Source organism: Hevea brasiliensis, chromosome 7 (assembly GCF_030052815.1).
Source record: "Hevea brasiliensis isolate MT/VB/25A 57/8 chromosome 7, ASM3005281v1, whole genome shotgun sequence".
NCBI lineage: Eukaryota > Viridiplantae > Streptophyta > Magnoliopsida > Malpighiales > Euphorbiaceae > Hevea > Hevea brasiliensis.
In genome coordinates this window covers 99,262,523-99,286,225 of record NC_079499.1, presented here as the reverse complement: position 1 = coordinate 99,286,225, position 23,703 = coordinate 99,262,523, and the positions used below count along the sequence as shown (strand labels likewise).

At 33.8% G+C, this 23,703-nt stretch overlaps 2 protein-coding genes across 4 annotated transcripts; both read left to right on the top strand.

Moving 5' to 3' along the window:
- The first annotated feature begins 6,361 nt into the window (after positions 1–6,361).
- Positions 6,362–21,842, top strand: LOC110653815 (UDP-glycosyltransferase 91A1). 3 transcript variants are annotated; one of them, XM_058150271.1, is made up of 4 exons: positions 6,362–7,900; positions 13,571–13,634; positions 21,014–21,077; positions 21,640–21,842. In XM_058150271.1, exons 1-2 carry the CDS (start codon positions 6,492–6,494, stop codon positions 13,572–13,574), a joined length of 1,413 nt encoding a protein of 470 aa, XP_058006254.1. In that variant the 5' UTR covers positions 6,362–6,491; the 3' UTR covers positions 13,575–13,634; positions 21,014–21,077; positions 21,640–21,842. The 3 variants fall into 3 exon arrangements, with proteins under 3 accessions (XP_058006254.1, XP_058006253.1, XP_021665293.1); XM_058150270.1 differs by lacking the exon at positions 21,014–21,077; XM_021809601.2 differs by lacking the exons at positions 21,014–21,077; positions 21,640–21,842 and adding an exon at positions 14,244–14,532.
- LOC131181413 (uncharacterized) lies at positions 20,160–20,591 on the top strand. The gene has a single exon (XM_058149470.1). It carries the CDS (start codon positions 20,160–20,162, stop codon positions 20,589–20,591), a length of 432 nt encoding a protein of 143 aa, XP_058005453.1.
- Positions 21,843–23,703: the final 1,861 nt, after the last annotated feature.

The following is a 23,703-nucleotide window of genomic DNA, read 5'->3' as shown; positions in this document are numbered from 1 at the left end:
ACAAAATTAAATGTGGACAAAAGGTTAGAGCAAAAATGAACTTTACTCCATTCAATTTCTCACTTTTATTTGCAGCTAATTGGAAAGACAATTAAATGTTTAGATATTCGTCTCGGCTTGAAATGATTTTTTTTTCTTTATTATTTTTTTCAATAAAAAAATATACGAGTTAGTAATAATAATGAATCATAATTTTAATTAAGGATGTGTATTATTTAATTATAATCAAATAACCGAACAGAACCGATGAAATTCGATTATTTGAGTAAGAGTAAATTTTGTTCGGTTCAGTTTTCACTTAGTAATTATAAAAATTTTTGATTTTCAGTTATCGGTTCGGTTAGGTTATTTTGGATTTAATAACTGAACTAATCGAAATAACTGAATTTTAATTAATTAATGTATTAATTATAATTTTATTAATATTATATTATTTATAATTATTATTTTTATAATTTTATAATAATATTTAAATTATAATTATTATCTTATTAATATTAAATTATTTTTATTATTTCTTATTTAACATATTTTTATTAATATTTTATTAATAATTAATAATATAAAATATATAATTTATTATTTCAATTAGCTCAGTTACAACTAAAAACTAATCGAATATTTTTAATTTCAATTAATTTTAATTTTTCTCAATTTCGATTTAATTAACCGAAGACTCACCTCTTATTCTAACAATCATTTTTATTCCTGTATAATTGGTACACATTCTTTACACCGAAGGACCTTTTTGCAGTCTCCATCCTGTTTAAGCTACATAATGGTTGAGACAATTAATATAATTTTTTTTATTGCAAGAAGAAATGAAGTGTAAAGGTTTTTTTTTTTTTTTTAATTTAAAAACTTGTTATAATAAATTAAAAGAATTTTTGTCAAATAAAATTAAAATTTAAAATTTTTTTAATAATAAATTAAAATTACAGTATGAAAATAAAACAGAAATAAAATTCAATGACAGCTTATAAAATTACCTATCAGCTCTTTGGCTTTATTATTTTTTTTTATTTTTCTTTTTTGCTAAAAAAAAAATTCTGGATTTTATAAACGAAAATCTCGTCATTTCTCTGGTTGTTTAATTGGGTTGGCGATTGACTATGAGACTCAATTTGCCAATTTAGTAAACAATTACTTAGGTATAATTTACATATAAATCGATGGATTTCTCATGAAGTATATCTTTATCATCTCTGGAAATCTCTTTTTCTTTGCTAATTTTTCTTTTTTTTTTTCTTTTTTTAATATCCTCTTTGAATGGTCACTGGTAGACGTTTTCATCAGTGACAACTCCAATTTTTTTTTTTTTTTAATAATTTTCAGATACGTGTCCATTGAAATAGATTTTGGACATTAGTGTTAATAAATTTTAAATGAATAAATATTTAAATTTATCATTATTAGTAAATTTTAAATTTTTATGATATTTATTTATTTTATGAGCACTTAAGATAACAGTGAGAATTATTTTAAAAAATTATTAGACTTTTTTTTCATTATTGTGAAATTCGAACCAACCAGCCGGGAGGAAAAGAGGTTTTATTTAATTATAGGTCCTTCCAAATAATTTTTATTATTTTGTTATATTATAGATAATGAAAAATATTTTTATTTTTATTTTTATTATATATTCAATCAATTTTATAATATTGTAATTCTCAAAAAAAAAAAAAATTAGTTTAACTATACTTCAGTATTTTTTGAATATATATAACATTAGATCCTTTAAAAAAATATACAAGCAATGAGTATAATTAATTATTTTTTAAATTAATTATATATACATAATTTATCAAATTGTCAGAGTTAAAAATTTTATTTAGTGAGATCATTTATTTAATTAATCAATTTTAAGTGTGTGTGTATATATATAATTTTTAATCACAATTAAAATTTAAAATATCTGTAAATAAAAAAATTAATTTCAAAAAATATAAATTTTAATAATAAGAAATTTTACAATTATTTTAATATATTAAAATATTAAAATAATAATAATAAATTAAGAGTATTTTCTTCTTTTATATACATATGCTACCTAATAGAATTCAAGCATAAAATATTTTTATCTACATCTCAAATTTTTATGTATTATTTAAAATATAAATAAATTATAAATAAATTATATAAGTTTTTTAGAACAAAAATTGTATAGTTACTTCAACTTTTATATATATATTAATTCAAAATATAAAATTATACTAATCTTATATTTTATAATAATTTTAATGAAAATTTTTTTAAAAATTATTAAAAATAATATTATGTATTATACATATTACATCTGTTTTTTTTTTTTTTTTATATAAAGTTGAGCGATAAACTCCGCCTAAGTAGTTTGCGCTTAGCCGGTCCCAAGCCCAGATAAAGGAGAAGGGTTGCGGTAGGTGACAATCAGCGTAAAAATTTTGTCACACCCTATGATATGGATTCAAATGATATAAACGTTGGGGCGTCCTCTACTAATGACGCGCTACATCGGAGCCCGGGTGTAGTGAGAAATATGCAAGGGTGTAGGGCGTTCACCGAAAGCGACGCGCTGTGCCGGCGCCCGGGTGTGGTGTTAAGTGAGCAAGGGTTCCCACATCATGGACGGGTGTGGGTTGGTACTTGGAATGTTGGATCACTTACAGGAAAATCAATGGAGCTTGTGGATACCTTGGAAAGGAGAAGGGTGAATATTGCTTGCATTCAAGAGACTAAATCGGTAGGAGAGAAAAGTAAGGAAGTGGGTAATTCAGGGTACAAACTGTGATTTACCGGAAAAGAGAGAAACAAGAACGGAGTGGGCATAATCATAGACAGGACATTAAAAGACAATGTAATAACTGTGAAAAGAGTAGGATATAGAATTATACTAGTAAAGCTAGTACTAGAAGGAGAAACAATAAATATAGTTAGTGCTTATGCCCCACAAATAGGACTAGACAGTGAGAGTAAACAAAGGTTTTGGAAAGATATGGATGATTTAATGCAAAGCATACCGAATGAAGAGAATGTTTTCATTGGTGGAGATTTGAATGGGCATGTAGGAAGTGATAGACAAGGTTATGAGAATGTCCATGGAGGTTTTGGTTTTGGCAGTCGAAATGAGGAGGGAAAAAGCATCCTGGATTTTGCTATGGCATACGACCTAATACTAGCAAATACCTACTTTATAAAAAGAGAGTCACATTTAGTGACTTTCAAAAGTGGGCAACATAGAAGACAAATCGACTTCCTCTTAACTAGGAAGACAAATAGAGCTCTATGCAAGGATTGCAAGGTCATTCCAGGAGAGGCTTTAACAAGTCAACATCGGTTGGTGGTCTTGGATGTCAAGTTTAGGAACAATTCAAGTAAGGTCAGAAGAAATAGTGTAGCTCGAACAAAGTGGTGGGAGTTCAAAGGAGTAAAGCAAGTGAAGTTCAAAAATGAGCTTCTCGAGTCCGAAGTATGGAAGCTGGATATGGAGGTCAATGATATGTGGATACAGATGGCATAAAAGATTAGAGAAGTAGCTAGAAAAGTACTTGGAGAGTCTAAAGGTCATGGACCACCCTCAAAAGAGGGATGGTGGTGGAATGAGGAAGTACAAAAGATAGTGAAGAGAAAAAGGGAATGGTATAAGAAATTATCTAAATGTGATAATAATGAGGCATATGAACAGTACAAGATAGCAAAGAAAGAGGCAAAAAAGGCAGTTAGTCAAGCAAGAGCACAAGCCTTTGAAAAGTTATATGAGAAACTTGGAACTAAAGAAGGGGAGAAAAATATTTATAGATTAGCAAGGAGGAGAGAAAGGAAATGTCAAGATCTCAATCAAGTTAGGTGCATTAAGGATAAAGAAGGAAAAGTGTTGGTAAAAGATGAGGACATTAAAGAAAGATGGAGAAATTATTTTAATGATCTCTTTAATAATAGTCAAAATGGTAATAGCGTGAATGTAGATTAAAGAATAATAGAAAAGAATGTGAATTATACTAGAAGGATTAGATTTTTAGAAGTAAAGGAAGCACTTAAGAGAATGAAAGTGGGTAAAGCCTGTGGACCCGATGAAATACCAATTGAAGTGTGGAAGTATTTGGGAGATATGGGAGTGGCATGGTTAACTAAATTATTTAATAAGATTCTAAACTCAAAGAAAATGCCTGATGAATGGAGGAAGAGTATTTTAGTACCTATTTTTAAAAATAAGGGAGACATACAGAGTTGCTTAAACTATAGGGGAATTAAACTCATGAGCCATACTATGAAGTTGTGGGAGAGAGTTGTGGAGCATCGACTACGTCATGATACTTCTATATCTCTCAATCAATTTGGCTTCATGCCCGGTCGTTCAACTATGGAAGTGATCTTTCTCATTAGAAGCTTGATGGAGAAATATAGAGATGTGAAGAAAGATTTACACATGGTTTTTATTGATTTGGAGAAGGCTTATGATAGTGTTTCAAGAGAGGTCTTATGGAATGTGTTAGAACAAAAGAGGGTATCTATTAGATACATACAAGTATTGAAAGATATGTATGAAGGAGCAACTACTATTGTACGCAAAGTGAGAGGGGACACAAGAGATTTTCCGATCTCAATTGGATTACACCAAGGATCAGCCATAAGCCCTTACCTTTTTACATTAGTTTTAGATGAACTGACGAAACATATACAAGAGAGTATTCCTTGGTGCATGATGTTTGCGGATTATATTGTTCTGATAGATGAGACACGAGAAGGAGTCAATAGAAAGCTAGAACTTTGGAGAAGTACTCTAGAGTCAAAGGGTTTTAAGTTAAGTAGAACGAAGACAGAATACATGCATTGCAAGTCCAGTGAAGGCCAAACTAGTGATAGGGAAGGAGTTAGTTTGAATGGAGTGATACTGCCCCAAAGTAATCACTTTAAATATCTAGGCTCAGTCCTTCAAGTAGATGGGGGATGTGAGGAGGATGTTAGTCATAGGATTAAAGCCGGATGTTTGAAGTGGAGACGTGCCATGGGAGTTTTATGTGATCGTAAGATTCCCAACAAATTGAAAGGAAATTTTACCGTACAGCCATACGACCGGCTATGTTATATGGTAGTGAGTGTTGGGCACTGAAAGAGTCGTATGCATCTAAGATAAGAGTTGCAGAGATGAGAATGTAAAGGTGGATGAGTGGCCATACTAGACTAGATAAAGTCCGTAATGAGAGTATTAGAGAAAAGGTGGGAGTGGTGCCAATTGAAGATAAGTTGAGAGAAGGGAGATTGAGGTGGTTTGGTCATGTGAAGCGTAGACATACGGAGGCTCCAGTTAGACAAGTAGAGCACATTAGGTTAGAGGATAGAAAGAAAAAAAGGGGTAGACCTAAATTGACTTGGAGGAGAGTAGTACAACATGACCTAGAAGCATTACACATTTCTGAGGATTTAACCCAAAATCGTTCAGAGTGGAGAAAGTGAATCCATATAGTCGATCCCAAATTTTTGAGATAAAAATTTAGTTGAGTTGAGTTGAGTCGTATAAAGTTGAGTGATAAGTGTAATAATAAATAATATATACCTTTATCACTGTGTTGGCTCCCTCAATAAACATTTTCTGGCTTGGCTTTTTGGACAACCTTGCGAGTTGACTAAGTAAACTGATGATCTGGACATAAAGTATGGTTGATTTTTTCATTGAATCAAACAAGGAGTTAAACAGAAAAAAATTAATTGTGTGGTGGTTGAACCGATGATTTGACTAGTGATACATTAACTTGGTGGACTTATTTTATTACATAAAATTCAAATTTATATTTAATCAATAAACAAGATTTTATTTAGTTAATATTTTTTTTAAGAAATATTTAGTCATTATCTTTTTATTTATAACAATATAAAAAATTTTATAAAATAATATATTTAGTTTTTACTTTTAATATATAATTAATATTTTATCAATATTCATATATAAATATTTTTATTTTATATATTAATTGTAAATGTTGGGAATAAAAAATATTTAAAATTTAAATATTTTTAATATAAAATTTAAAAATATATTATAATATATTAAGATATACGTAAATACAATTTAATAAATATTGAAATATTCATTTTAAAAATAAAACTTAGTTGATTAAATTTTTTTATCATATTAATAAGTTTAATACTTAATTAATATGTTTAATTAATTTTTTTAATAATCTACTAATTGAATCATTAATATATTAATTAAATTAATCACATATCGACTTGATTTCTTAATCAAACAATAGTGTATTGTTGCTGTAAAATATTAGTGGATTGAGATATTTTTTTATTGCTCTTTCATCAGCAGTACTTCTCCTTTATCATTACCTTACGACAAATTATGCTGCAATCACAGTACTCTTGTAAATTGACAACTCCCTTGTATTCATTGCTACATCTCTCCAGAGGACAATCATACAACACTAAAAAAATAATTAAATGTTTGAAGACGGAAGGCTCTAGTTTCTTCTTCTGTAATTTTACCACAAGTGATCCTGAATTTCACATCCATGGCGCCCAGCTCTAAGCTTCACATCGCTATGTTTCCTTGGCTAGCCTTTGGTCACATGATCCCTTACTTGGAGCTCGCCAAGCTCATAGCTCAAAAGGGTCACAAGGTCTCCTTCATCTCCACTCCTCGAAACATTGATCACCTCCCCAGACTCCATCCAAATTTCGTTCCTCTTATCACTTTTGTGAGGCTTCCATTGCCTTGGGTCGACGGTCTCCCAGAAAATGCCGAGGCCACCTCTGATGTCCCATATGACACCGTCCAATACCTTAAAAAGGCATACGATGGTCTCAAAGAACTCATAACCAGATTTCTTGAAACTTCAGATCCGGATTGGCTTCTTTATGATTTTGTTCCTTGCTGGCTTCCTGAAATAGCTACTAGGCTTGGCATTTCAAATGCTTTCTTCAGTATATTCTTGGGGTCGACACTGAGTATTGCGAAGCCACACTCTGCAATTGATGATCGCAAAAAACCTGAAGATTTCACTGTCCCGCCCAAGTGGGTTTCGTTCCCTACTAAGGTGACGTTTCGTCTATATGAGATCTTAAGAGTCTTCGACTTCGTAACTGGCAATACCTCTGATGTTTCAGACATGGATCGTCTGCAAGAGGTAATTAGAAGCTGCGAAATGGTTGTTGTGAGGAGCTGCATGGAGTTTGAACCAGAATGGCTACAACTACTAGAGGACATCCATGGGAAACCGTTTATACCAGTTGGTATGCTTCCCACCACAGAATATGATAACGATGAGCAAATAGACACGTGGAGGTCAATCAAACAGTGGCTAGACAAACAGGAGAAAAGATCTGTAGTGTATGTAGCATTTGGTAGTGAGGCGAAACCGAGCCAAGAAGAGCTTACTGAGATTGCTCTTGGGTTAGAGTTATCTGGGTTGCCATTCTTTTGGGTGTTGAGAATGCGTCGTGGCTTAGCTGATACTGAGGTTCTGGAATTACCAGATGGGTTTGAGGAGCGAACCAAAGGACGTGGTGTGGTGTGCATTAGTTGGGCTCCTCAGCTCAAGATCTTAGCTCATGACTCAGTTGGTGGTTTCTTGACTCACTCTGGGTGGAGCTCAGTTGTGGAGGCACTTCAACATGAGAGAGCTCTTATTCTCTTGACATTCTTGGCGGACCAAGGTTTTAATGCTAGGATTTTGGAGGAGAAGAACATGGGTTACCCAATACCAAGGAACGAGTTTGATGGATATTTCTCAAGGGACTCAGTAGCTGAGTCACTGAGATTAGTAATGGTGAAGGAAGAGGGTAAAATTTACAGAGAAAAGGCCAAAGAAATGAAAAGTTTGTTCGGAGATAGGGAAAAACAAGACAAGTACGTGGACAATTTTCTGGGTTACCTGCAAAGCCATGGACGTCAAACAGAATCCCAAGAAAGTTTGACAAGGTAATAATTTACCATTTTTAATTGTCATGTGAATTGGAACCCTTCAGGCATGGCAATAATAGTCCCTCATCCATCCAATCCTTTTCTCTTTTCCTGTTAGAGAATGATCGAAACTCTCATTTTCTTAACAATAATTTGCCAGATTGATTATTTTATGCGTTGCTGATTTCGTATCAGATGTTTTTCTTAAAGGATCCAGACAAAATTTTCCGTTTCCCAATTTTTAAAAATTAATTTAAAAAAAAATTATAAGTGGAGAGTACTTTTAGAATTTTATGTGTATTTTAGATTAACTGTTTTTTTTTAATGATTGGCTAATAGGATGTGTATTTTAGCCGTCACCTCTATCATCACTTCACTTAGTTATAGGTGTGTCCAACCAATCGATTCAATTTTAAATCGAATTGAATCGAAATAATCAAAGTATTAAAAAATACTTTTTGAAGATCAAATCGAACTGAAATTAGTAGAAAATCGAATCAAATTAATATGAAAATCTTTGATTTGATTCGGTTTGATTGGTTTGGGCTTGCTCCTTTCTGAGCTCTCAAAAATTAAAATTTTCAAGGCAAATAACCTATTGCTAATAAGTGGGTTGGGCTAAACTATGGAGCATGCAGGATTATAGAGATTAAAATACTAAAATCTATTCTTTTTTTATCGATTTGATTTTTCATTATTTTTTCGGTTAAAAAATCAAATCAAACCTATAACTGAACTTGTGGAAAACCTCAAACCGAAACTGAATTGAACCGAAATGAAAAATCAAACTAAAACAGTTCGGTTCGGTTTTTTTGTTTTAATCTTGCTCACCGCTACCTAGCCACTATTACCACTACCTCACATTGCCATCACCATCACCATCTAACTACCACTATCGCCGCCACCATTGCCAATCAACCACCAATTACTGCAATCACTACTACTTATTATTAACATTATAAATAAATTAAATATTAAAATAAAAATTATCATTATATTACATTGCTTATATTTTTATTTTACAACCAAATAGAGGAATGTAATGACAAATATATTACATTACATTACAATTTTGATTGCATTACATAATTGATTATATTGTATTACATTACGCTCTACCAAACGTAATCTAAATGATTAAGGTATTTCGATGGTGGGAGACCAATTTCAATGACAATTTATAGAGGCTTTTTTTATGAAGGAGGCCTAATTTTAGTGAAGCCTAATTTCAGTTTCACTGATGGAGGCACTTCAATTTTAACAGAAAATTGAGAAAAATGAGGACTCAAATTTAAAAATGTTAAATGAGTGATATTTTTTCAGCTATTAAATCAAACAAAACTAAGCCTCTTATATGACATTAAGGAATAAACACGCTTTTGGAGGAGAGAACATGGGATATCCAATGCCAAGAAATGAGTTTGATGGATCTTTCACAAGGGACTATTATAGCAGGCACACAAATCTAAGGTGTGCACAAAAATCGTACAATCACACAGTATAGAAAAGAGAAAAAGAATAATACATGATTTAATATGGTTCCACTATAAGGTCTATGTCTATGGGCAAGACAAGGAAAAAAGTTTCACTATGATGAAAAAAGCAAGACATAATCACTCAAAACTCTCAAACTCTAACCCCTCAGTGTGTTTCTCAAATATTTCACAACTCTACCGTAAAGGGTAGAATATTACAATATTTATATTAGCTCATGCCCTCCGCTATCATTATAGATCTCATTTTTTATCCCAATAGGATTGCAGTGTGAAGCTTTCGGGTTGGGTCACAATTTAGGTCCATGAAGACATATTCAAAATTCAAGCCACATAAAAAAAAAATTCTTCCCCTTGGTTTGAATTCCCTCCATCATCAACAAAATGACCACAAACACTCTATTTTTCCATATGCCCTCGCAAGAGCACTACTGAGCATTACAAATACTAACCAAGTCTAAGTAATACATAAATTTGCTGACTAGGACTCCTTTGGTCATCATATCTGCTGGATTATCATGTGTAGAGCTTTTCTACGCAACTACAGTCCTTTGAGATGTCATGTCTCGAATGAAGTGATGTGTGACATCAATGTGCTTAGTTCGCTCATGGTACATATGATTCTTTGTAAGATGTATTACACTCTGACTGTCACAAAACACTGTTCGCTTATTTTATATCAACCCTTGATCATCCACCAAATCTTGTAACCATAAAGCTTCATTTACTGCCTCTGTTAAAGCCATATATTCAGCATTTGTGGCAGACAAAGTAATTATAGCTTGCAATGTTGCCTTTCAACTGATAACACTTCCAGAGAGAGTAAACCAATAACTTGTGAAAGATCTTCTCTTATTTAAGTACCCTGCAAAATCTGAATCCACATAACCAATAATTGAATGACTTATCTTGGCCTTATCGAATGTCAAACCAATATCTTTAGTACTCTTCAAATACCTCAGAATTCATTTCATTGCCTGTAAATGCTCTTTCCCAGGACACGCCATGTTTCTACTCACAACACTAACTGTATGTTAAATGTCAAGTCGGGTGCAAACCATAGCATACATGATGCTACAAACAGCACTTGAATAGGGAACACTGGACAGGTGCTCCATCTCTTTATTTGTTTTTGATAACATGTCTGTAGATAACTGGAAATGGGCAGCAAACGAAATAGTCATAGGCTTAATATTATTCATATTGAAACAATTAAGCACTTTCTCAACATAGGCCTGTTGAGACAAGAAAAGCTCCCCAACACTTTTATCTCTAGTAATTTTCATTCCCAAAATCTTCTTTGCAGCACCCAAATCCTTCATCTCAAACTCATCACTCAGCTGCTTTTTCAGAATGTTAATTTGTGACATGCTTTTAGCAGCAATAAGCATGTCATCCCCATACAACAACAATGGACAAAGGAAACATCTAAAAGTTTTCTATGATACACACAACTATCATATGAACTATGAATAAAGCTATTAAGAACCATGAATGTATCAAATCTTTTGTACCACTGCCTAAGGGACTGTTTCAAACCATAGAAAGACTTCTTAAGTAGGTAAACATGGTTTTCCATACCTAGAATGACAAATCCCTTGGGCTGACTCATAGAAATTTTCTCATCTAGCTCACCATACAAAAGTGCTATCTTCACATCTAGTTGCTCAAGCTCTAGATCATGAAGAGCAATCATAGCAAGAAAGATCCTGATAGAACTGTGCTTCACAACTGAAGAAAATACTTCATTAAAGTTAATTCCCTCGCTTTGAGTAAAGCCTTTTGCTACCAACCTTGCCTTATATCGAGGTGCTTCAACTCTTAGAGTGCATTCTTTTTTCTTAAACAGTCATTTGCAGCCTACCGCTTTCTATCCCTTAGGCAATGTTATAAGCTCCAAAGTCTGATTCTTGAGAAGAGATTCAGTTTCTTCACCCATTGCACCTACCCATTGATTTGCATCTAAACAAGAAGTAACTTCTCTATAATTGCTGGGTTCATGCACATCAACTGTCTCAGCAACTGATAAGGCAAACTTAATTAGATCTACATATGCATATCTTTGCGGGGGTCTAATCTATCTTCTCTCTCTACCAGTTGCAATGCTATATGGTTCCTGTTGCTATTGTTCAGGTGCATCCTCTTGTTGATTAAGATCTTACACCTCACCCTCTAAATCATTGGACTGAACTGCTAAAGTATCAATCTCAAGCTCTACTTGTTCTTTGACACCGTGATCTGATTCTGCTATTGACTTCTCCCTCTAACTATCTAATGAAGTAGATTCATTAAATGTCACATCCCTATTGATAATTAAACCTATAGACTTTGGATCATTTCACCACTACATATAACCTTTCACTCTAGATGTATACTTTAGAAATATGCATTTTCTTGCCCTCAGCTCAAGCTTACCATCCCTCACATGAGCATAAGCAAGGCAACCAAACACTCTCAGCTGATAGTAATCAGCAAGTGAACTGAACCAAATCTCAAAAAGAGTTTTATACTCAATAGTTGTAGATGGAGATTTATTAACTAAAAAATAGGCTGTATTAATTGCTTCAGGCCAGAAATCCTTTCCCAATCCTGAATGTGAGAGCATGCTTCATACTTTGTCATAAAGCGTTTTGTTTATTTGTTTTACAATAACATTCTATTGTGGTCTCCTTGCAAAAGTACAGTTTCTCACTGTACCTTCATTGCTGCAGAATGCATCAAACGCTCGATTGCAAAATTCTAACTCATTATCAGTTCTAAGACACTTGAGCTTTTTTCCTGTTTGCTTCTCAATCATCGTCTTCCACTTTACAAAGGTTAAAAATGCCTTATCTTTTATTTTCAGAAAATACACCTATACCATCCACGAGTAATCATCAATCAAAGTTATGAAGTACCTGGCACCGCTCTTGGAAGGGATTCTATTAAGACCCTATAGATCTGAGTGGATAAAATCCATCGTTCCTTTGATCTTACGCACTACCTTTTTATTAAACTTCACCCTTGTCTGTTTACTAAACACACAGTATTCACAAAAGTCCACAGATTTTATTTTTCGCCCATCCAATAAATCTCACTTGCTCAACAGAGATAACTTTCTTTCACTCATATGACCAAGATGCAAATGCCATAATTGAGTATGATTCTAATTATTACTTCCAGATGCTACTGCAGCTTTCCCTGAAATTGTACTGCACTGAAGAAAATACAATCATAAAATCAAACTGCTCTTCATGAGTACCATAGAGTCCTCTCACACTTTGAGAACTCTATTCTCTGCATGGTATTTGATCCATGAGAATCAAGTGTCCCAAGAGAAATCAGGTTCCTCTTTAGTCCTAGAACATGCCAACACTTTATAGTTCTGACAATGCCATTAAACATCCTCAATCTGATGTTACTAATTCCTTCTACAGGTAATGCATGATCATTGCCTAGAAACACCTTACCACTCATCTGTTTGTAAGTGACAAACCAGTTTCTGTGTGGACACATGTTATAAGTAGCACCAGTAGCAAGAATCTAGGAATTCTATTCATAATTTGAAATCATGGATAAAATTTCCCTAACATTGTCATCACCATCAGAATCAATAAACCTGTTAACCACATTCACAGAACTTTCTAGTTACTTTCCCTTTTTATTTTTCAACTTGAGACAGTCTCTCCTATGGTGACTTTGCTCCCCATACTCAAAACAGTTAGCCTTTTTCATTGTTAACTTATATCTCGCCTTAGATCTCTTCTTGTTGGAAGAACCCTCCCTTGAATGTGTTCTTCCCTTGCTCACCAAACCTTCCCTCTCAAATCTTTCTCTATCATCTAGAAAATTCTTTTTCAAGTCTTTTGATTTTAGAGAATTACTAACATTGTCTAGTGAAATACTATCTTTACCATACAATAGAGTATTAACAAATCTAATATAACACCCTAAATTTTTAAATAATTATTTTGGTTCACTTGAGTATTGTCTAGTTTAGTAGGCCCAGAAGGGGCCGTATAATATTATTGCTATTATGGGCCCGAGGCCCTGTGTGTTGCATTTTGTCGAATTTTCATACAGGGGATTAGGTCTAGTTATAAAAGAAACTCTGTCAAAATTTCGATAATACTTTAGGATTTATTCTTGCTTTTGTAGATTAAATTAATTGGTTAATTCTGTTAGTTAATTGACAGATGTCAATGTATATGTATAGGTGAATGGTGCCAGCCGATTTTCTTTTATCCAGTTGGACAAGTTATAGCTAGGTCATCCTCTCTGTGAGTAGATATTGATTTTAGTTATAATTTCAATATTATTATATTCAAAGCATATTCATGCATCACTTATACATATATGAATGTAGTAAATATAAGGCATGCTTTATATTGCATTTGTTCTTGATGAATATGTAGTAAATATTAGGCACGTTTTATATTGCATTTGTTCTTGATGATATTGTTGTGATTATTGTTTTATGGCGATCTGGAGCTGTGTGTGTGAGTGGGTGTACGTGGTGTGTATATGGATATGGGTAGGACAGGTAGACGCGATTGGAGCTTGACTCACTGGAACTCGATCCTTCTTATGGATAAGTCAGGGTAGGCATGGCTTTGAGTTAATTTTGCTGGCAGAGATTGGAACTAAGAGAGCTGTATATGGGATCAGCTCCCCTATATATATGTGTGTGAGTATGGATGTGACACACAGATATGTGAGTGCTCAAAATTGCTTTTGGTGTAATTATGACTTGACCTGTTTAAATTGTGTGAAGGTGTTGCATTCATTCTTAGGGATGTACTAGAATTAGGTAGTTATAGAAATTATATATAAAATCAATATTTTACTCTATGAGTCGAACGCTCACTCATGTTCACCCATTTTTCTAGGATGCAGGAGAGCTTATCCTTGTGTTTAACTTATTTCCTACCTCGCGGGTTTACTAGCTATTATTTTCGTATTTTGTATTGTTAAATTTGAATTCTAGACCTCAACTTATGTAGAATAATTTTACTTAACTTGAGATTGTAAGATTAATTTTTTTAGAATTGTAAACTTATTAATCTATGTATGTAGAATGAGTGGATGGATGATCATGTTAGATAAGGGAGTTAGACTCTCATTTTATCTTATATTGAGTTGTTGATGATTGTGAGGGAGAGTTGAGCTCCCCATATATATGTATATTGTGATCATAAGTCTGGTGAGCTAAAAACTCTCTATTGGATGGTCCAGTTTATGGCTGTACTTTGTTCAGTTGATTTCTTAAAAATGGGATTGTATATGGGCTTCAAGGTTAGGCTAATGAATAGTTAGGCTTATTATTGGCTTTGGGGGCCTTATGCTGACCCAAGTCCTAGTGCCAATCCGGCCCATAATTTGGGTTATGACAATAATGGTATCAGAGCTTAGGCTCTAGATTCATGGGAAAGAGTATAATTGGGAGTGTAAAAAGGGTTTTGTTAGGAGGTCATATGCGGAGTATAGGATCCTATTTCGCCTTCTTCTGTAACGCCTTGTTTCTAGCTTCTATGTTATACCTCGAGTAATATAAGAGTGCTTCAGTTAGTATTTTGATTTGTACAGAGTATATGGAGATGTGAAATAGAGTTAGCAGACATGTTGCGGTCTGTCATGGGAATACGTACTCCAAAGACTGCTGTGTTTTTATTAGTATGGGGCTAACGATGTGCCTATTTAGTGCAAGATACTAGTATTTAAAGGTGAGTTATGGCAGCATAGCTGCCCTATATGGGAGTGAGGGTACTACTACTAGCAATTATTAGTGGATAGCCCAGTCAGAGTAAGTGTATAATATTAGTGAGTTCAAGAGAGATAAGAGGTTCAGAAAATCTGGTATGTGGGATGTATCGTAGTAATTATACAATGTTCTCGATGTTTGTACTATAAATTGTAGAGTACAGTACTGACATGATATTATTGTATAGAGCTGCGTGCTTTTTCGTGATGCACCAGGGTGAGGATGTTTGCAGACTGTCTTTGTTTTGGTATAGTTATACCAGAACAGAGTTCTATTTATGTAGAAGAGCTTGAAACTCTTAGTTAGCAATTTAAAACCCTTGAGCTAGAACATCGAAGGTCACAGTTGGGTGATAAATAGAGTCAGTGACTCAGTTATCTTAACTTTAGTGCAGAATTATAGCATAAGTGGCACGAGACTAGAGGTTTTTAGTATAGTTGCAGTGTAATTATGACACTTACTTAGAGGGATCATCTGGTCTCTGATATGAGATCATTGGCAGTATTGGTGTTACGGTGAATGTATTGCCTAAAGTTTAATGAAGATAGCACGTCCTTTGTGTGACAATGGAGCATAAGTACAGCTCTACTCCCTCAAGGAGACTGGAGGTTATGAATAATATTCATAGCCTGCGAAGTGACATTCTAGGAAAGTTTACAATATTAAAAAAAAGCAGATAGCCTTGTATAGTTATGGTAATGCGGTAGAGGTAATTACTCTCTTGCAGTCAGTTATGCTACAGAGTATGGTAATGTCTTCTTAGGGAAGATAGAAGAGTACCACTAATATAATGATCTATGGAATGATGTTTTAAATGAGACTGTAGTGTAATAGGAAATAGTGGCACAGGTACCCCACCTTAGGGAGAGTACAATTTTCGTTGTAAGGATCATAAGAGATCAGATCATGATGGATGCAGAGCTTTAGAGTAGTAAAGGAAAAAGGGGATCCTGTAGATTCCCTCCTTGAGGTATTAGAGGGTAGTTGGTAGCTAAGCAGTGGAAAGGACAATGACTGCAAATCAACAAGAATAAGTCATATAATGTCAGTAGATAAAATGAATTATAGAAATGAAAATTTGATAGTTGGTTTTAGATATAACAGGAGAGAAATTTGAATGACAGTGAAAGTGCTAATTAGAGTGGTCGAAAGATTAATTATGAGTAGTACAAAAGTGAAGATGACCTAGTAAAGTCACTGAAAAGTACAATTATCTAGCATAGCTATTAGGTTAAGAAGAAGAATGGAACTAGGAAATAAAGTAATCAAGGTTCTATTTAGAGTAAGATAAAAGAGATGAATTAAAGAGCAAAGTGAATAGACAAGAATAGAACAAGATTAGGAAGAGTAGAGTCAAGATATAGAGGAGGCAAAGTGTAGTTCTAGGAAAGTTAACAAGATAAACAAAATAATAAGGATAGAGAGCTTAGAAAAGGATGACATTAAGGAGGACGTTTGTCACGGTATAGGACCTAGAAGTGTAGAGTTCAGAGCAGGTCATAGTTGATACAGTTTTAGAAGTTAGAACATGAAGGTTAGAGTTGAAGGATCTGGAATAAATTTTGTCTATTTTCTGTCCCCAAGGTAGAATAAGAGGCAATGGGACAAGGACCTTTTGAGTGTTATTGGTGTGAGGGAAGCTAGGTAAGGTAGGTAACCAAAGTAGATAGTAACCTAAGGGTGTGCAACGACAACCCGAACAGTCTTAACAGACAAAGAAGTGAAGTTAGTAGGTAGTAAGTTAAATAAAACTCAGCCTAATGGATTTGAATATGCCTGATGGGAAAAAGAAATGAGAGATAATGGCACAGAGTTTTAACGTTAAAATTCAGGATGGTGAGACCTAGAGTCTGTAATTAGAGTTAGACAAATATTTTCAGTGTGACTAATAGGATAATTATGTAAGAAAACATGAATAATAGTATGATAATATGTAGCAGAATGCTAGTAAAAGTCAAGATAGGACAAGATAGGTATAGATGTAATTATAAGTTATTGAGAAGTACATGGATTAGAGGAGTGATTGTTGGTAAGATTGGAGTAGATTTGAAAGAATCTGTCAGTGCTTTATCTTCCAGAATATAACTAAGTATAAGGAGCATTGGACAAATAATTATAAGTATGGAGAATTAATGGAGAGTAAAAAGGAAATTGTAAATTCTAAGATAATATGTCAAGAAAGACAACAGTATAACAAAAGGTAGATACAATTGATATCTTGTAATAAAGCACAGTAATTACAAAGAAATGATAGAATTGAAAAGGGAGACTAAGAGGTATGAGCTAAACATTGTTTATTAAACACTAGTGTATTATAAATTGTAAGAAAAGATCTCTCCTTCTTTTCAAATTAGCTCATGTTTTGATTCTAGTAAATGGTTTTAAGAAGGGAGGCTGTTTCAAGGTGACCAATCAATTAAGAATTTGATGGAGATTAGTACGTACATAGCCTTTTGAGGCAAAAATGATGGTAAGTGCATATATAATGTCAAGAATAAAAGAGGATCAAGAGATGTGGCTATATCAAGGAGAGTGAATACGTGACATATCTTGTCTGGGATTGTGGTACAACATACATTTTTCATTGCCATGTTAGTATAGGTGGGACCTATAGGTTTAAGGATACCTATCTAATCATGAAGGGCAATTCCCTATAAATAATAGTACAGAATGAGAATGTTTTGATAGACATGTTAGGAAGGAGATACAGGAAGAATCATCCATGGTGGATTGCTTAAGTTCCATAATATGAGTTGTAGGCTAATGCTATAGTATGATATTATATGTTGTATGTGCCAGTGGAAACCAATCGCAAAGTTAGAATTTTGGAAGTAATGAAATTAGCAAATCAAGCTAGAATTACGAATCAATAAGAAGGTTAAAGTTAACATTGATGGGATGAATATCTTCAAAGGAAAAGGCATAAGATGAGGAAAGACAAAAGGAATTGTATGAGAGAAACACTAAGGGACGTTTAGAATGAGTTATAGTAAATTGGCAGGTTGATGGAGCGGTGGAGCCTTAATTCAAGTGCCAGTGTGTCAGGAAATAAGTCAGATAGTAAGAAGTCTCAAGCAGAAGTCAAGAAACTCTTTTTTCAGGAAAGGAGTAGGATATGATAAGTGGTGTTGACTAGGCGACTTGAGAATACTTAAACTTTTATCAAGTCAGGAGAGAGACCCAGTTCACTTTCTGATGTCGATAAATGGTGTAAAGAATGTTTGACAATTGGATGGTATTTATTGTGCTACAGTAAGAGCAGATACAAGTAAAGTGTTATCAATCATTTATATAGACTTTGAGGGAGTATCAGCTGTATGCTAAGTTTTTAAGTGTGAGTTCTGGCTGGAGAGTATTTCATTCTTGGGACATGTGGCCTCTAGTGGAGGTATTCAGGTGGATCCCAATAAAATTAAAACAGTAATTGATTGGCTTAGGTCTACTACAGTTACTGAGGTACTGAGTTTTCTAAGCATAGTAGGCTATTATAGGCGTTTTGCGTAGAATTTTTTCAGAATAGCAGCTCCTTTGATCCGATTGACTCGAAAGAATGTCCCATTTATCTGGTCAAACGAGTGTGAGGAGAACTTTCAAAAGCTTAAGGAATGTTTAATTGCAGCTCCAGTGTTGACCTTGCTGGCGAGTGGAAAAGGGTATACAGTGTATTATGATACTTCTAGAGTTGGGTTGGGGTGTGTTTTAATGTAGCATGGTAAAGTAGTGGCTGCTTTAAGGTAATTAAAGAGGCACAAGCAAAACTACCCTACTCATGATCTGGAGATGGCAGCTATAGTTTTTGCATTAAAGATCTAGAGACACTATCTGTATAGTGAGGTGTGCAAGATATACACCGACCATGAAAGATTAAAGTACATTTTCTAACAGAGAGCTTCAATTTAAGGTAGAGGAGATGGATAGAGCTTCTGAAAGATTATGACTGTACCACCCAGTACCACCCTGATAAGGCGAATGTAATGACAGATGTCTTGAGCAGGAAATCTTCTGGCAGCTTGACACATATATCATTGGAAAGGAGACTATTGATTCGAGAATTGTTTGAGTTGATGGATCAAATTTTGATCTTGGACATAACAGATTCAGGTGCACTTTTGGCATATTTTAGAGTAAGGCTGGATCTACGGGACAGGATCAGCACAAAGACCCACAATTGGTGCAGATTATAAAAAGAGTACAGCAGGGGAAAAATTGTGAATTTGGATTTGATGTAGACGATGCCCTTATACAAAGCTCCAGGATATGTGTGCCAGACGTGGACAACCTCAGGAATGAGATCATACAAGAGGCACACTACATACTCTACAGTATTCACTCAGGATTCACCAAGATGTATCATGATGTGAAAGAAAGGTACTAGTGGAATAGCATGAAGAGAGGCATAGTATATTTTCTGTCCAACTGCTTGACTTATCAGAAGGTGAAGTTTAAACATCAAAGGCCATCAGAGAAGTTGTAGGAGATTCCCATTCCTGAGTGGAAGTGAGAAATGATTACTATAGACTTCGTGATTGGGTTGCCTTGTACCACACGAGGTCATGATTTTATATGGGTAATTGTGGATCATCTAACTAAGTCGGCTCACTTCTTACTTGTGCGGACCACCTATTCTATTGACCAATACACCAGGCTCTATATTCATGAAATAGTCAGATTATATGGAGTTCCTGCATCCATAATATCTGACAGGGGGCCTTAGTTCACTTCTTGGTTGTGGAGGAAGCTACAGGAGGCACTTGGCACATAGTTAAACTTTAGTATAACCTTTCACCCTCAGACAGACAGGCAGTCTGAAAGAACCATTTAGACATTGGAAGACATACTTTGCATGTGTGTCCTAGATTTTGGAGGTTAATAGGATGATCAGCTGCCATTAGTGGAGTTTGCATACAATAACAGTTATCATTTCAGTATTAGCATGACACCTTATGAGGTATTATATGGCAGGAAGTGTAGGTCCCCTCTGTGTTGGACAGAAGTTGGAGAGGTGAGATTACATGACTTAGATCTGGTGTAGTACACTTCAGAGATGGTTCTTTTGATCAGGGAACGTTTAAAGATAGCTTTCAGCAGACAGAAGAGTTATGCATATCCAAGGAGGAAAGATGTAGAATTTATAGTGGGTGATTATGTGTTCTTAAAGGTCTCTTCTTTGAAAGGAGTAATTAGATTTGAAAAGAAAGGCAAGTTTGCACCCCGTTACATAGGACCTTTTGAGATCACGGACAGAATGAGAGCAGTTACTTATCGGTTAGAGTTGCTATCAAGCCTTTCTCATGTCCACCCAGTATTCCACATTTCCATACTTAAGAAGTATGTTCCCAATCCTTCTCATGTGCTGCAACTAAACACAGATGAGTTAGATGAGAATTTGACTTTTAAGGAGCAACTAGTAGCTATAGTGTACTATCAGCTAAGGCAGTTTCGATCAAAGCAAATTCCCATAGTTAAAGTTCTGTGAAAGAGTCAATCTATAGAGAAATGTACCTGGGAGTCAGAGTGGGGTATGCACAGCAAGTACCCATATTTGTTTAATATGTAGTTCTTTATTATTATTATGCATTGTACAAAATTTGAGAACGAATTTTTTGCAAGGGAGGAAGAATATAATACCCTAAATTTTTAAATAATTATTTTATGTAGTCACTTGAGTATTGTCTAGTTTGGAGGGCTCAGGAGGGGCCTTATGATGTTGTTGCTATTGTGGGTCTGAGGCCCTATATGTTACGTTTTGTTGAATTTTCATGCAGGGGGTTAGGTCTAGTTACAAGGAAAACTCTATTGAAATTTTGGCAATACCTTAGGATTTATTCTTGCTTTTGTAAATTAAATTAATTGGTTAATTCTGTCAGTTAATTGACAGAGGTCAATGTATATGTATAGGTGAACGGTGCCGGCCAATATTCTTTTATCCAGTCGGACTAGCTATAGTTGGGTGATCCTCTCTGTGAGTAGATATTGATTTTATTTATAATTTCAATATTATTATATTCAAAGTATGTTTATACATCACTTATACATATATGTATGTAGTAAATATTAGGCACACTTTATATTACATTTGTTCTTGATGATATTGCTGTGATTAATATTTTATGGTGATCTAGAGCTGTGTGTGTGAGTGGGTGTGTACGTGGTGTATATATGGATATGGGTAGGACAGGTAGACGCGATTGGAACTTGACTCGCTGGGACCCGATCCTTTTTATGGATAAGTCAGGATAGGCATGGCTTTGAGTTGATCTCGCTAGCAGAGGTTGGAACTAAGAGAGCTATATGAGGGATGAGCTCCCATATATATGTGTGTGTGAGTATGGATGTGACACATGGGTGTGTGAGTGCTTCAGATTGCTTTTGGTGTGATTATGACTTGACCTGTTTAAATTGTGTGAAGGTATTGCATTTATTCTTAGGGATGTACTAAACTTAGGTAGTTATAGAAATTATATGTAAAATCAATATTTTACTTTATGAGTCGAACGCTCACTTCTATTCATCCATTTTTCCAGGATGCAGGAGAGCTTATCTTTGTGTTTAACCTGCTTCCTACCTCGTAGGTCTACTAGCTGTTATTTTCGTATTTTATATTGTTAAATTTGAATTCTAGACCTCTGCATATGTAAAACCATTTTACTTAGCTTGAGATTGTAAGATTAATTATTTTGAAATTGCAAACTTATTATCTATGCATGTGGAATGAGTGGATGGATGATCATGTTGGATGAGGGAGTTAGACTCCCATTTGATCTTATATTGAGTTGTTGATGATTGTGAGGGAGAGCTGAGCTTCCCATATATATGTATATTGTGATCAAAGGTCCGGTGAGCTAAAAACTCCCCGTTGGATGATTTAGTTTGTAGCTGGACTTTGTCCGATTGATTTCTTGAAAATGAGATTGTATATGGGCTTTAAGGTTGGACTAATGAATAGTTAGGCTTAATACAGGTTTTGGGGGTCTTATGCTGATTCAAGTCTTAGTGCCAGTCCGGCCCTTAATTTGGATTGTAATATCTAAGGCACACACATAAATCGCATAATCACATAGTATAGAAAAGAAAAGAAGAATAACATAGGATTTAATGTGATTCGACCGTAAGGTCTACGTCCATGGGTAAGACAAGAGAAAAAGTTTCACTGCGATGAAAAGAGTAAGATACAATCACTCAGAACTCTCAAACCCTAATCCCAATATGTTTCGCAAATATTTCACAACTCTACCGTAAAAGGTAAAATATTATAATATTTATACTAGTTCATATTCTTATGCCCTCTGCTACCACCACATATCTCAATTTTTATCTATATCGGATCGCAGCGCGAAACGGGTAGAGTCACAATTCGTATCCATAAAAATATATCCAAAATTGAGGCCATATAAAAATAACAGACCATGTAGCTGAATCATTGGATTAGTAATGCTAAACTGAAGGAATGTGAAATAATATTTTTTTTTAATTATAAATTTTAATAGCCATTATGTGATGTAATGAGTATTAATTTGAAATTCTTTAATATTTCTTGCTTTTTTTATATATTGAATTATTTTTAAAAAAATATAAAATCTAAAGTTGAAGTTTTATATTTTTAATAGTTATATAAGTTGAAAAATTTAATTAACCTTACTTATGAAAATAAGTTATAAAATATTTTTTTATTTATAATTTATATAATAAAAAAGGAAAAATTATTAAAAAGTGATATTTAGTTTCACGTATTTTCAATTGGGGACATGAATTGAACTTTATGACAATCAGATATATGTAGTTTCACACCATTAAGAAAATAAGAATTTTTCATTAACGGCTTTAAACTTTGATAATGTAGTATTAAATAAATAATTTAAAATTTCTTAAATTATCCTAGTGAATTGCACTTAAAAATAAAATTTAAAAAGTACAATTAAAGAAAAGGAGGAACAAGCCAACTACTTCTCCTACCCCTTGATAGTCATTTTTCCTTTTCCTTTATATTTTTAAATATAATTAAAAATAAACGATGATCATGCTTTTTTTTATTAAAAAAATTGAGGACTCTTCGATTATAACTGTCATAATCTCCTTAAACCCGAGGTCCAGGGTCGTCAGTTGGCTTTCTGGATTTAACTAAATTCTATAGGAAGAGGTCTACCGCCGAATTCAAAGTGGTATTCAATTAGGCGAACCAATAGACAATCCACTATTGCCTCCTATTGTACTCATAAATAAAGACAATTTTTAGTCATCATATTGGTACAGAGAGTTGAACTGGAGTGAGATAAGGCCATCTTACCAAGTCAACCATCAAACTACCACGCTCGGCAGTGATAATGATGATGACTATCATAAAAATTATCTCATAAATTTAAAATAGTAAATGGAATAATTGGATTATGATTGACTTCTTGTTTTTACAAACATACTATATAATTTTTAGTTTAGGTATATAATTTTTAATTTAGGTCATATACATTTATAATTAATTTTTATGTATTAAGATTAATTTTTTTAAGTGAATAATGAATTTTCCCACATTGATATAGTATATTCAGACTCCAACAAATTAATAAAGAAAAAGAGTACTCACATACTTATTA

Coding starts and splice junctions, on each gene's coding strand:
- LOC131181413 (XM_058149470.1), top strand. CDS start 20,160: ATGGTTCTTTTGATCAGGGAACGTTTAAAGATAGCTTTCAGCAGACAG.
- LOC110653815 (XM_058150270.1), top strand. CDS start 6,492: ATGGCGCCCAGCTCTAAGCTTCACATCGCTATGTTTCCTTGGCTAGCC.